This window comes from Cricetulus griseus, assembly GCF_003668045.3.
Source record: "Cricetulus griseus strain 17A/GY chromosome 1 unlocalized genomic scaffold, alternate assembly CriGri-PICRH-1.0 chr1_0, whole genome shotgun sequence".
In the NCBI taxonomy this organism is placed as follows: domain Eukaryota; kingdom Metazoa; phylum Chordata; class Mammalia; order Rodentia; family Cricetidae; genus Cricetulus; species Cricetulus griseus.
In genome coordinates this window covers 95904479-95917863 of record NW_023276806.1, presented here as the reverse complement: position 1 = coordinate 95917863, position 13385 = coordinate 95904479, and the positions used below count along the sequence as shown (strand labels likewise).

At 44.0% G+C, this 13385-nt stretch overlaps 1 protein-coding gene across 11 annotated transcripts in view; it reads left to right on the top strand.

The window, feature by feature from the left end:
* The first annotated feature begins 3466 nt into the window (after window positions 1–3466).
* Dclk1 (doublecortin like kinase 1) overlaps window positions 3467–13385 on the top strand; it is a 294999-nt gene continuing 285080 nt past the window's right edge. For 4 of the 11 annotated variants that reach the window (XM_027394993.2, XM_027394994.2, XM_035450523.1 and 1 more), the window contains exons 1-2: window positions 3469–3665; window positions 8201–8596. In XM_027394993.2, coding sequence (XP_027250794.1) covers window positions 8221–8596 — 376 coding nt within the window. In that variant the 5' untranslated portion in view covers window positions 3469–3665; window positions 8201–8220. Of the gene's footprint in view, window positions 3666–8200; window positions 8597–13385 lie in introns of all 11 variants that reach the window. The other 7 variants (XR_003481085.2, XR_004771598.1, XM_027394998.2 and 4 more) reach the window with 3 other exon arrangements.

The following is a 13385-nucleotide window of genomic DNA, read 5'->3' as shown; positions in this document are numbered from 1 at the left end:
TTTTGGAGTCAATTTATTCTTTAAAAGGGAATAATGTCAAATTATAAAAGTTTCTTGAGCCAGACTCAGTGGCACATACCTTTAATTTTCAGTACCAGGGAGGCAGCAGCAGGCAGATCTCTGGGAGTTTGAGGTTATCCTGGTCTCCATGGTGAGTTCCAGGCCAGCCAAGGTTACATTGTGAGACCCTATGTGGATGCGCTTATCATATCCACCAAGGCTCAGGGACCACTGATGAAGAGAGGGTATGAAGATTGTAAGAGCCAAAGGTGGTAACACTTCAAGGACACACCAGGACAGTTGCCCATATGGACTCACAGAGATTGTGGGAAGGTGCACAAGACCCATGGAAGCTCAAACCAGACCAAAAAAATATCCCAATACAGAATTGGGAGGTGAACATAAAAATTTCACCCCCAGGCAAGGAGATACAGGCATCCTCTATTGGGAGAGAAAGAATCAGTTTTTGTTTTTAAATGGTGTGACCCTGATAGATAGATGACATTATAGCACGGGGCCACTCCCAAGAGCAGTTACTCAACACAAATTGGACTGGTGTTGTGTGACAAAACTTACTTTGGGGAGGTAGATGCCACACATCCATCCACTTACCCCAGATGGGGAACCCATGACAGACCAAAGTATGGATACCAAAAATCTAACTTGATGAACCACTAAGTTTTACTGGGGTTGCTTATAGGCTCAGCAATGATTCACAGACAGCTGAATCACCAAAGCTCGGCATGGGTGACAGCTCACAAAAGCTGGAGAACCTAGAGCACCCTACACAGCCTTCAGGCAGCTCAGCAGTTTGGGGAGTCCTTTCCAAGTGACAGTGGTCTAAACCCTTCCAGACAGTGGGGCCAGGTCTCCTGAGAGTCTTCTTTGAAGATTGGCTTGTCTGAGAGGGACTCTCTGTTGTTATTGCTTATCCTGGCAGGGAGGAGCTTGGTGAATCTGGCCAGTTTGGGGACTTTCTGAAGCTATTTTGAGTGGTTTACCTTCCTGATTAAGGAGCTTCCACTTCAGAGGAGTCTGTTATCTAACAGTGGGGAGGATTTAAAAGAAAACATTAAAATGGCAAGGGAAGTGAGGGTGAATTGAGGAGAAATTATAGAAGAGGGGATGAATATGATCAAAATAAATTATGTGAAATTCTCAAAGAATAAAAATATTGTTTTTAAAAAGAAATAAATTCCTTGAATTGTTCACTTAGGGCTACATTTCATTAAAATTGAGAATTATTAATGAACATGAATTATATTTTCTAAAGGCTTAGGCTACTTAGGAACAACCGCAGGCTTTACTCTAGTCAGATTCCTGGTGTGGATTACCCAGCCTGCTTTCCTGTTGTGATATGGCCATAGCTTGGTGGCCAGGGTACTGCAAGTGTTCTTTATCCAATTACTTGTCACTTGTATTCTAGTTTGAGGAGAGGGTAAATGATGTCTAGAGACTTTCCCACTAAAACAGTCAAGGACAATCTTGTTTCTTTTTATACATTATCTTCATTTTCAAATAAAATTCCTAGGACAAAGGTAAGATGTGGTTTAGTTATAACAAATGCTTAATAAATTACTCTGAGCAGGCTGGGTAGATGGATCAGTAGACAGGAACACTTTCTCCTTCTGCAGAAGACCGGGGTTCAGTGCCCAGCACCCACGCAGTGGCTCACAACCACTTATAACTCCAGTTCCAGGGGATATGACAACCTCTCTGGACTCCAGGGCCACTGCACACATGTGTGCAAACACACATGCAGGCAAACATGCATACACATAGAATTAAATTAAATAAATCATTCAGAAAATGAAATGACCTGACAACAGATCCATGGTGGCTGCAGTGGGGGTTGGGGTGGGGACAGGAGTACGAAGTTGGACACTTGGCAGAAATTACTCTGGATTTGTCACTGACAAGATAAATAGAGACCCTGGTTTCTGGTCTCAATAAAACAGACTTGGTTTCTGTCAATCTCTTGACTTACCCCTGGGAACTGAATCTTGCACCTGGATTTGAAGAAGCTGAGTCTGGTACATTTTGAATCTAGCTAATTTGGGGAGTTTATTTTATGCTTAGCTCAGGCCTATTAAGTAACTCAAAAGTAAATATCCTGCCACTTGTTGAATATGAAACATGCATCTCATTTAGCTGCATTTTCTAACAAGAGGTAATTAGGATGAACATAATACTTTGAAAGTATATCAGAATAACTTTTAGCAACAATAAAGAGTAAAATACATAACTGGGCTTTAGTGGGCAAAAGATAAAATGATTTTGAATTTTCAATTGGACCTTGCAGAGTCAGAAAGACAAACAAATATGTATATTGGCATGTCTATGTATTGGCTAGCAGAAATTCTCAGTATGGGTTGTGACCCCTTTTTGGTGGCTCAAACAACGTTTTTGCATAAGAACATCAGAAAACACAGATATTTACAATTAGTAGCAGTAGCAAAATTACACTTGTGAAGTAGCAATGAAACAGTTTTATAGTTGGGGGGTCATCACAACATGAGGAACTGTATTAAAGTGGTCACAGGATCAGAAAGGTTGAGAACCACTAGATATTTGTTTTTGTTGTCGTTGTTTTTCTTTGTTTTAATATCCAGGCTGTATACTGAGCCAAGCTTAGGCTTCAGGGATACCCGAGATAGGCTCCCAGTGCCTGGACTTGGCTCCAAAGGATACTTTTATCCCGAGGAATCTGTGAACATCTGGGCTCTGAGAACATTCTTGTCTTGGGAGGGAAGGCTTGTGTAAGCGTTTGGGGCTTTCCACCCTGACAGACTGCCAGTCTTGGTAGCCAAGAGGCCTACAAGAGTAAAGTGTGACCATAAGTTATCAAAGGCTTATTGTGAAATAAAGCCTCCAGCAGGAGGTCACTGGCTCAACTGTCACTCACATCTTGGGGTCCATCGCAGATTATGAGTGGGATGTGGGGCTTCTCATGTAGGGTACTGAGGGTTACATCACAGAGCTTAGCCTGAAGGATCCAGATTTGATCCCCCAGGAGGTCAGGAAAAACGATTTTGAGGGGCTACCCCACTGTCTCCCTAATCCTGGGAAGTGTATCAAACCACGATTCCATACTAAAAGATACAAGGATGTGTGTGTGTGTGTGTGTGGGGGGGGGTCCTCCTTTGAGGAAGGCAACCTGAATTTTGGGTCACCTCTCTGGCTCAGACCCATCTCTATCCATATTCTCTTTCACAGTCCCCTCGGCCACCATCCATCCAATAAGCCCCCATCCTCTGGCAAGTCCTTCTAGGTACACGAGAGGCTTCGGGGGTGTTCAGGCAAGCCAGATCATCAAGATCATTGCAGCCAGGAGCCTGGCCAAAGGAGGGAGGAGGACCCTGAACGTAGCCACGGTGGGTGCGCCCTGCCAAGGAGGGCGGAGGGCGGAGCAGGAGAAGGAGGGAGAAGGGAGGGCGTGAGAGCGAGTGAGACACAAGAAAAGCTTGCGCGCCACCGCCCTCCTCGGGAGAGAGCTGGAGTGAGGCTGAGCAGAGAACCGCATTTCAATGAGGACCAGCCCCGGCGCATCCGTGCACTAGCGGCTGCAACCCAGACGCCCGTGCTCCGCAGCCCCAGCCGCGCCCAGCCCGGCGAGGACAGCTCCAGCAGCCGGCCACAGACAATCCAGCGGCCACCCGCGACCGGTGCGTGCTTTGCCTGGGCTGGGGAAGGAGCGGGCAGGCCCCGCGGTGCCATCTGCCCGCAGCCCTGGTGGCCTTGGCCAGGGTGGACCCCACTGGGCGGCAGCAGCCCCGCCCGCTGTTCCTCGAAAGGCGGCTGCCTAGGGCTGGCCTGTCTGGACCGGCCCCGGGCGTTGTGTGTCCGCGGTCTCGGAGCTGCTGGCTCCTGCCTCTTTTGTCTGGTGCCACCCGGCTTTAAACAGGGAGTCTGGCAAGCTGGGCCCGCCAGGCTTTCCATCTCCTTGTTGTTGGAGATGGACAGCCCGGGCGGTGGAGCTGGGAGAGGCGCTTGTCATTGTCAGGACTGGCTGTGGAGCTAGGACCAAGTGGGCTAGGAAGGAGTGGCTGGGCCTGGATTCTTATTGTGTGCATGCCTAGTGCGTTCCCGAGTGCCCAGGAGGGTGGCATGTGCCTGGTGATGAGGGTTGCAGTATGGGTGTTGCAAGTACCTTTATGCATGGTCTCAAGTTCCTCTGGGGACAGCCAGGCAGCCTCGAGTACGAATTAGTACCTGCAGTGCTAAAAGCATGCAGAGAGGAAAAGACATTTTCCTCCTAGGGGGAGCGCACACACAGCGCCGCATTGCCCCACAAAAGAGGCTGCTTTTGAAAACCAGGTTTTGTGAGACATCACCACTGGATTTGGTAAGGAAATGCTTGTGGATGAGAGAAGCAACAAGAAGGTTTCATTCAAACCGGCTCCCACTCTGAGTACACCTGTGAGTGTGTGCCCAGGTTACTGTGCACACACTCTCTGCTGCCACACTGCAGGGTGCTCCGCAAAAAACGTGTCGTGACTATTCCTAATATATCTTCTTTAGATGAGACAGGAAAGTAGGGCAGCATTTCAAGTATCGAATGTTGCATGAATGCAGGTTAGGAGGAAATCAAGAGAGGTCATATGCAGGAAAATTTAAAAGATGCTTACTTGGGGTGGTGCACGCACTCAGAAGATACATGCGTGCGTCTTTTATTCCATGCATCTCCATTCACCCGAATCCTAATCCGACTGATGAAATACGCCTTGCATTTCCAGATGTGATAGCTAGGGTTTATGCTAGATTGTGTGTGTGTGTGTGTGTGTGTGTGTGTGTGTGTTTCTAAATTGCTGAAATGGGAGCTCATTCACAGAGAGAATGGTGATATATATATATATATATATATAATATATATATATATATATTCATATATATTCCTCAGAATGGGGAGAAATACCACAAAGAACAATGGTGCTTTTCTGGCTTTATGATATTTATAGGAAATGTTCACATTCTTCTTCTCCACCCATGATTTGTGGTGTCTGTGGCTGAGGGTTGTGAGTACCTTCTTGGTGCCAGTACACATGTATCCCAAGACCTCTAGCCACCCATAGTCTGTGAATGCTGGTTCAGTGTGTTCTAGCTACATCCTCTACAGAAAGTGCGAGCCTTTGGAAGCCCAGAGAATTTTCTTCTGGAGTTCTTAGTTCACATGTGTGACAAAGTCTCTGAAAGCTGAGCCTGCAGAGGCAAGGAGAGAGCACCTGTTTTCACACCATGCATGACTACCAGAAGACTCAAGTGTGTAGGGCAGGTTTTGACCTTCACTTAGTGAAAGCTGTGGCCTTCACAGCAATTGCACTTTGAGCAGAGTTCTGTACCATCCCTGCCTGCCTGCTCACTGATGGCAAGCAGGAGAGGTAATCCCTACCCTGCATGAACCCATGACTAAACCAAACTCTTCTCTGCTTTAAGAAGATTTTTTTTCCCCACTTGGTTTGGATTCTTGTTCCCAAAAGCATTCCCAGCTCAAACAACTGCCAATGCTTCTTGGCAAATGTGAACTGCTTAAGACTCTTGGAATTTGATTTTCACTGTCTGGTCACATCACTGTGCTACCCTTTCCTAGGTCCCTGTTTATTTCCTTTTATTTTTATCTACTTGGGAAGAAGCCTCTAGGAATGGAAGAATGGCCAATGCCTTTCAAAAGGAAACAAACCCAGTCAAAAGCCACCTCAGCCTTTGTCACTTAGGAAGCTTACTAAGTGGGCTCAGCATAGTGGTCTTCTCCAACCCCTCCTCTTCTCCCCCTCCTCCCCCTTTCCTTCTCCCCTCTCCACTTTTCCTCAAAACCTCATCCTCAACCCACACACCTCTGTGAAGACAGATTCCTTAACAAATATGTGGACAAAGTAGGAGTTGGTATCTCTATAAGAGGAGAATTTTAGTTCTGTTACACAGCTAATGCCTACAGGATTGGTCCCAGTGGTGACTGTTTTGAAGTTATTTATTTCAAAATCAACAAAACCACTTTAAAGCTGGTAGAGTTTTAATAAAGATGTAAAAATTAGATTATGAATGATTATTTGAGACATGAGAGTCAGTTTTTCAGTTTGAAGGAAAGATGCAATGAACTCGAACTGAGGGTTTCAATCATACTGTGCTCCCTTTGTGCCCTAACTCCCCTCAGTGAACTTTACAACCCAAGAGCTCCTTGGTTGGGTCTCCCACACAGAGTCGCTGAGCTAGACAGGTGTGGCAGCTTCAAAACTCATATTTCCACGGGACCAAGGCCTAGTGCCAGAGAGCTGGGGCAAAGAGTTCCTAATTTGGAATCATGATAAAGCCAACTCCCTCAACTGTAACTTGGAGACTCCAGGCAAATCCAATTTTCTAGACCTAGCTTTGATGAGACAAACTGCCTCATGTGTGTTTTCAGAAAAGTTTTTTGTTTGTGACACTTTACCACATTAAATAGCTGATGGCTGAATCTTAGGGTCCCTGTATCCTGGAAACCAATGTTGCTTTCTTTTACTCATTTCTGGACTGCAAATTCTCTAGCTATGATTTTGTATATGAATTTTCTTACTGCAAGTTTTAATTAATCAACTAACTAATTTAGAGCTTTTTTGAGACAGGGTCTCAGTAGCCCAGGTTGACCTCGAACTTACTATGTAGCTGAAGATAGCCCATCATGCTCAGTTTATCACAAATTTTAAATTAAATTAACTTACTGAACTGATAGGTAAGCTTTTACGTAAACCCACTCTGAATGGCTTAGGGGTCAGTTTGCTGAATGTGAAGGGAATACACAGTAGTTTTGTTGAGTTTGGAGATACTTCCCATCAGTGACTTAGGAAGTACAAGGGAGAGCTTGGTTCTTCCTTCATACTTCAATCTCACTCAATATTCTATTTCAGTGTCACTAGAATTTTTTCATTAAAAATGTACCCCTTTGACTGAGCCTTTTCCACTCTCCAGATTATTGGGTCAAAACACTGATCTTCCTGCAAGGGCAATTCTTTATCGGTAACTTCTAGCAAGAATGGTTTTATCCCATAAAGCTCACTGACAGCAGGGCCTTGTAGAAAGCACAATGGGACCTGTGGCAGTACAGAGCTCTTTTACAGAGGCTCATGGTATGGCAACCAAGTGCCTCCCTTGCAAGAGCGGGTAGGAGATGGCTCTGTTTCCACTAGTTATCTCTTTGGAATAGAAAGCATACGTTATTTAAGTAAATCAATGCTCATCACATGCAAGCTTTGTATGTATTAGTAGCTATTATGAGTAATGAAATAGGTACTATTCTTATTCCCATTTCTGAGTTTTACAGGTGCCAATCAAGTAGATTTGTCAGGCTATATAGTTTATACTGGGTCAAGTGTGTTCAACAGCTGCAATGAAGACTTGACTTCCTTAACCAGAGAGATAGAGTGATCCCTTAGGTGGACAGGGGACAATACTGCCAAATAAGTACATCTTTCATTTCTCCTCCTCCAGCTCCTTTCTCTTCTCCTTCCTTTTGTCTTCCCCTTCCTCATCCTCTTCCTCCACCCTCTTTTTATCATCATCTCCTTTTACCCCATTTTATTACTAAGAACAAGCAAAAGGGTTGAGGTGAAGTTACTTTTTAGCAAATGGGACACATGTTTATGTTCAAAGTCTTTCTTAAAAGAAATAGAACCTCCAGATTGATTTAATTTCTTCTCCACTTGGCCACAGGGAACACACACTGATTAAAGCTCCTATAATCTGGCCACTCTGCTTAGTATATGAAAGCTCACGTTTTTCTACCTGCCTATGAGATTGACACACTACTTGGGCACAGCTCACATGGGCCTTATAGTCAGGCAAAGCAGGGGTGTGGGAGTGGGGGAGAATGTCCCTGGTTGAAATATCTCTCAACTATATTACTTGGAGAAATGTAAGAGGAAATATCCCAGGCCTCAGTTTCTCTACTTATAAATATGCAGGTGACACCTTGAGAGGGTATGACTGCAGCCTGAGGGATGGTAGGCAGACAGCAGTGGGAGTGTGTATAACCAAACTGTGGTTGAGTAATAGGCTGTTACCACTGAGATGTGTTTTTTCTATTCCTTGCTTATCCACCTCCTCTTTTTCTCCCACTCCACAACGCAAATACATCACCAGTCATTGCAATGTTTCCTCCCAGCTGCTCTCAGAGCCTACCAACCCACGATCTTCAGGTAACTGGGTCTGTCTCTCTTTCTGGGGTTCACAGATTCCACACACAAGCCAGTCATGTCGTTCGGCAGAGATATGGAGTTGGAGCATTTTGATGAGCGGGACAAGGCGCAGAGGTACAGCAGGGGGTCCCGAGTGAACGGTCTGCCCAGTCCCACACATAGTGCCCACTGCAGCTTCTACCGCACCCGCACGCTGCAGACGCTCAGCTCTGAGAAGAAAGCCAAGAAGGTTCGATTCTACAGAAACGGTGACCGCTACTTCAAAGGGATTGTGTACGCCATCTCCCCAGACCGCTTCCGATCCTTTGAGGCCCTGCTGGCTGATTTGACCCGAACTCTCTCGGACAATGTGAATTTGCCCCAGGGGGTGAGAACCATCTACACCATCGATGGGCTCAAGAAGATCTCCAGTCTGGACCAGCTGGTGGAAGGTGAGCCTTTGTGAACCTCTGGGGACGCTGCAGGCAACTGAGGCCACTGAGGCCACTGAGGGTCACTTGTCTGTTATGGCTAGGAGCCTCTTACAGCTTTACATAGTTAAGTTTCCTGTTCTGTAAAAATGAACGGAAAGTGAATTAGCCAGGTAGCCCCTAATCATGACAGGCAGAAGGAAAACGTGTCAAATCCCAAAGCATCCTGTCTGCTTTCTCAAACCCATGTCTTGTTAACCTTTAAAGTTCATAACCTTTAAAGTTCATTTTGTGTCTTCATTTGTACAGTTTAGAGGTGTTTCCAGACACCAACTGAGCTTTTGGATCATGATGTCCAAGGGGTCTTCAAGTGTGGATATGAAAATTTAGAGAGGAAAGGGACCTTGGAAACATATAAAGCCCATTCATTTAATCACTGGGGACCCGAGACCACAAAACTCAAATAGTATGTCTGTGGCTATATGATAAGTTAGTGGTGACCGCTGGACCAAACATGGGATCTTCTAACAAGCTTTCCACTGGGCACCTCCTGGGGAGGGTTATCATCTTCTTGCGGCATTTGAGAACAAGAAGAAATTAGTCTGCCCATGTTATTTTAAAATCCAATTCATTCTAACAGATAATCTATTGTGGACATTTTATGTGAGAATAGGGCAGTGTGGTTTCAAGATTGAGGCTTGGCTCATCATCATTTGAACACAGTATGATGTCTTTCATTGCTGTAGGAATCATAACAAAACTTTAGTAACTTTGGGTACAATAACTGGTACTGTGTATCCCTAGGATTCCTTGGGAGAGGTCTGTCTGAGCTTATGTTTTGAAGGTGAGGATGGAGTCAGACCAAATACAGCCTACTGTCACTCTGAATTCATCTTTCTTCCAGCAGGATTTGGCTAGGGCCCACTGTCCAGCTGGGTCCCCAGCTTGTATAGGTAGCAGGGAGCATTCCATCCTGCCTGATTAGAGTCCAGGCTTGCAGCCACATGGCTACATGCAGGCAGAGCCCCCTTGTCTTCCCCTGTAGCTGGGGGCTGTGTGTGATCCCCCTTTCCTTGGTCCCTCTGCAGGAGTGCCAGCCCATGCACAGTACGACTGGACTCTAGCTGGTGTGGAGCAGCCTGAGCTTTGTGTGTTTACTTTTCTGGAATTCACATCTCTTTGGTGGCTTGTCACCCTGCCAAGATGCCTGTAGCCTTGGCTTTTTTCCTTCTATTCAGAGGTCGTCGGTACTTCCAGCAAATTAAAGGGGAAGACTGACATGAAATCTCTGTGTCAACTTTGATTTTTGTGCCATGTCCTTTGTATGACCTTGGCAAGTACAAGGGGAAGTAAAACGTTTGGTGGTGTTTTCCAAGCGCTCTGTAGCAAGATCAGATGAGTCTGGTATCTGACCTGTCACCAAGCCATCCTGTGTGGGGTAATGGTGCTGTAGAAAAATGTGCTCAGCCCATCCCAATTGAAGGGATGCGCCCTGTCTCTGGACACATGGGGAGGGGCCTAGGCCCAGCACAGGAAGATTTGGTGGACTTGGTGGAGCCCCGGTTGGGGGCCCTACCCTGCCTGGGGAGTGGTGGGTGGATGGGGTGGGGGGTAGGTTGGAGGTGGGGGAGAAGGAATGGGGGTGAGGGGAGGGAGAAGGAGAGGGGAATTACATGTGAAACAAGCCTGTTCCCTAACTTGAATTAATAATGATAATAATAATAATAATAAGAGAAAAAAATGTGCTCAGATCTTAGCATGGACTCAGATAGTTGGGGGATTGATGCCTCACTCTGTCCTAGAGTCACTTATGTGGCATCTTGAAGGCAGTGGTACTTTGGCTTTTTCTGCTCCAAACTGCTCTGAACTTACCATTCCCTTTCATCAAAGAGTGGCCTTGGGAAGTGACTGGTGACAGTACCCCCTTCCTAGCAATGGCTGGTCACTACCATCTCTCGTCATTCTCCTGTTTATTTAAACACAATATAGTGCCTGCTCTGAGCTGTTGTTGTCTTGGTTGAAGACAGTTACGATGGTTGAAGTTACTAAGCATGTGTCCAGCCCTAGTCAGAACCGTCTTGAGTGTGTTAGACCTGTGGTTTGCACAGTGATCCTGAGAGGGCAACACCACACAGCAGGAAATGATAGAAGTAGGATTGAACTCCGGATGGTAGGCACTAAGATGCATTTGCTCCTCCAAAAAGGCAGGTTTGTGCTTGTTTCAGTATGTTCATGTCTTCTAGTGTACTCGGAAGGCAGACATTCTAGTACAAATCAACCTAGAAACCACCCAATCCTGTGCCTGGTAGTTGATCTCAATGAAATACTTTTCTTCTACTATTTCTTGGAAAACAATTTTTTTGTGAATGTTTTCATTATGCATTTAATTCTAAAACTGGAAACTGCTGATCTCAGAAATAGTCATCTTTTAAAAATATTTATTTATTTTAAATGTGTGAGTGTTTTGTCTGCATATATGTATGTGCAGCATGTGTGGGCAGTGCTTGAAGAGACCAGAAAAGGGTGTTGGATATCCTGAACCTGGCATTGCAGATGGTTGTGAGATGCCATGTGGTTGCTGGGAACACAACCTGGGTCCTCTGAAAGAGCAGACAGTACTCTTAACCATTGAGCTGTCTCTACAGCTCCCAAAGTCATCTTTAGATTTTCTCTCAATAATTTTCCCTCAGCCAATATAAATTAACTGCTGGTGGAATATTCTGATGTTTAAATTGTTTCAACCTTTTTTTTTTAAATGTATCTTTTTCTTCCGATTGAATCTTATCTTAGTGCCATGTGTGAGTCTACATATTTTTTTGAATTTTCAGTTAAAATTTTTTATTCATAATACTGACAATTAGTGTGCAGCTGTACTTAGTGTTTAAATAGCTGGAAATTCATTGATATTTGCTTTTTCTTCTATTACTTTTTGCTTAGCTCATTAAAATGCAAAACGCTGCTTCATCCTCATTAGGCTCATATCCTTCACTTCACAAACTATTGTATGCAAACACCAGTTCATGATATCAGCTTTCTATTTCCCCTCCCAGTATGACAAAGTTTGAGTTTTAATTTAAATCCCTTTAGTCAGTGTAATGACAAATGTGTTTGTCTTGCAATTATTTTTTTAAAGGTTTGTTCTTTCTCACTTGATCTCATGCTAAAAATTCCAAGTAGCTATGACAAATGTGGACTTTATTTATAAATCTTATGGGCACTTTCTCTGTTTTATTATTAGACTCTGATCATTATGCATAAGAGTGCTCAAGGCACACTGGTAGAATGGTTCTGAGCCCAGATTGTGTAACAAGTGAATGTGTGTTTACATAAACAAGTAAATGTATGTCTGTATGTGTATTATATGAGCATGCTGACACTTGTATACACACATGTACTTAAGGGTGTATTGTAGGTGACGTTCCCAAGGATATGCTTTCAAAATGGTCTTGATGTGTTTTCACAAGCCATGACGCTCACTGAGGACAGCTGTACTGCAGCCCTGTCTCGGCAGTGACTCACCTGGGGTGTGACCTCCTTCCCCAGTTTTGAGCCATTTTGAGTCTACTTTGGGGATACAGCTGTTGTGGAGAAATCAGAGTACCACACCTAAATCCTTCAGACTCTTAGGAGAGAGATGTGGCAGGATCCTGAACAATGGCTGGCTGATTCCTCCCTTGCATTTACATCTATGAGACAGCAGAATCACAGCCGTTCCTTCTGAGGACACAAATGACACAGATCCTGAGACCTTGAACATCAATAAAGTCCATGCTTGTTGGATCAGTACTGTTAGAAACAATGGAATCCACCTCTTCCTCCATTCCCACATGATGCACCCAGCAGTGAAGTGATTTCTCTCCTGTCCTGACTTTTACTTGCCTGTCTTTCAGGGTGGTTTTCTTCTTATCTTGGTATAGCTTCTTTGCTCTCTGTAGTTCACTTATTTTCACTGGCCTATCTCTGAAATTTCAAAATATTTAAAAATTAATTTCTGTAAAGCTCTGAAGCAGGTTTTCCATAAAAGTCCCCATAGTGTAGTAGTTGTATTTTTTTTCAGTCCTTTCTTAGTGTTACCCAATGTATTACAATCTACATGTAATTAATCCAGAATGGTAACTTTAAATGCATCCTGTTCTTCACCTTGCTTTTTACTTAACATTATTTACTTTGGAGACTCTTTCCTATCAGTAACATTTAGAACAATTACATCTTTTATTTACTTCACAGTATTCCTTGTAAGGATGTACCTTAATTTACTTAACCAGCCTTCTCTTGATGAGGTTTTAACATCATCTAGATGTTAAAGGGTTTACATGTGCAAACCTTTGCTATTACAAATAGTATTGGAGTGTGCACACTTGTATATATATTGGCCACTCACGTTGGTGGTTAATTTTAGGTTGACTGCATAGAAGACTGTTGTGTGAAGGTAAAGACTATGGAGAATCCTGTCCACCTAAGTGGTTCCAGTTTCCACTCTGACCATCTCCAAGGGGATGATGTCATCAAATATCTTGTTATTTGTCAATATATCAAGAAAACACTTCTGTCTTGTTATGGTTTTAATTTCCATGACCTCATGTGTTTAAGGGGCATTTACATATTTTTCTACACTTTTTGATTTGTACCTTTTATCATTTTTTGTGACATTGGTGTCATCTTTACTGACATAGGATCTATCTTTCTTTTAAAAGTATTAGTCCTTTGTTTTAATGAGTGAGTTTTTTCTATATTCATTTTAACCTAGTGACTTTGCTTTCTATGTTTTCTGTCATGTAGATTTATACAAAACTTTATATAATCAAATATG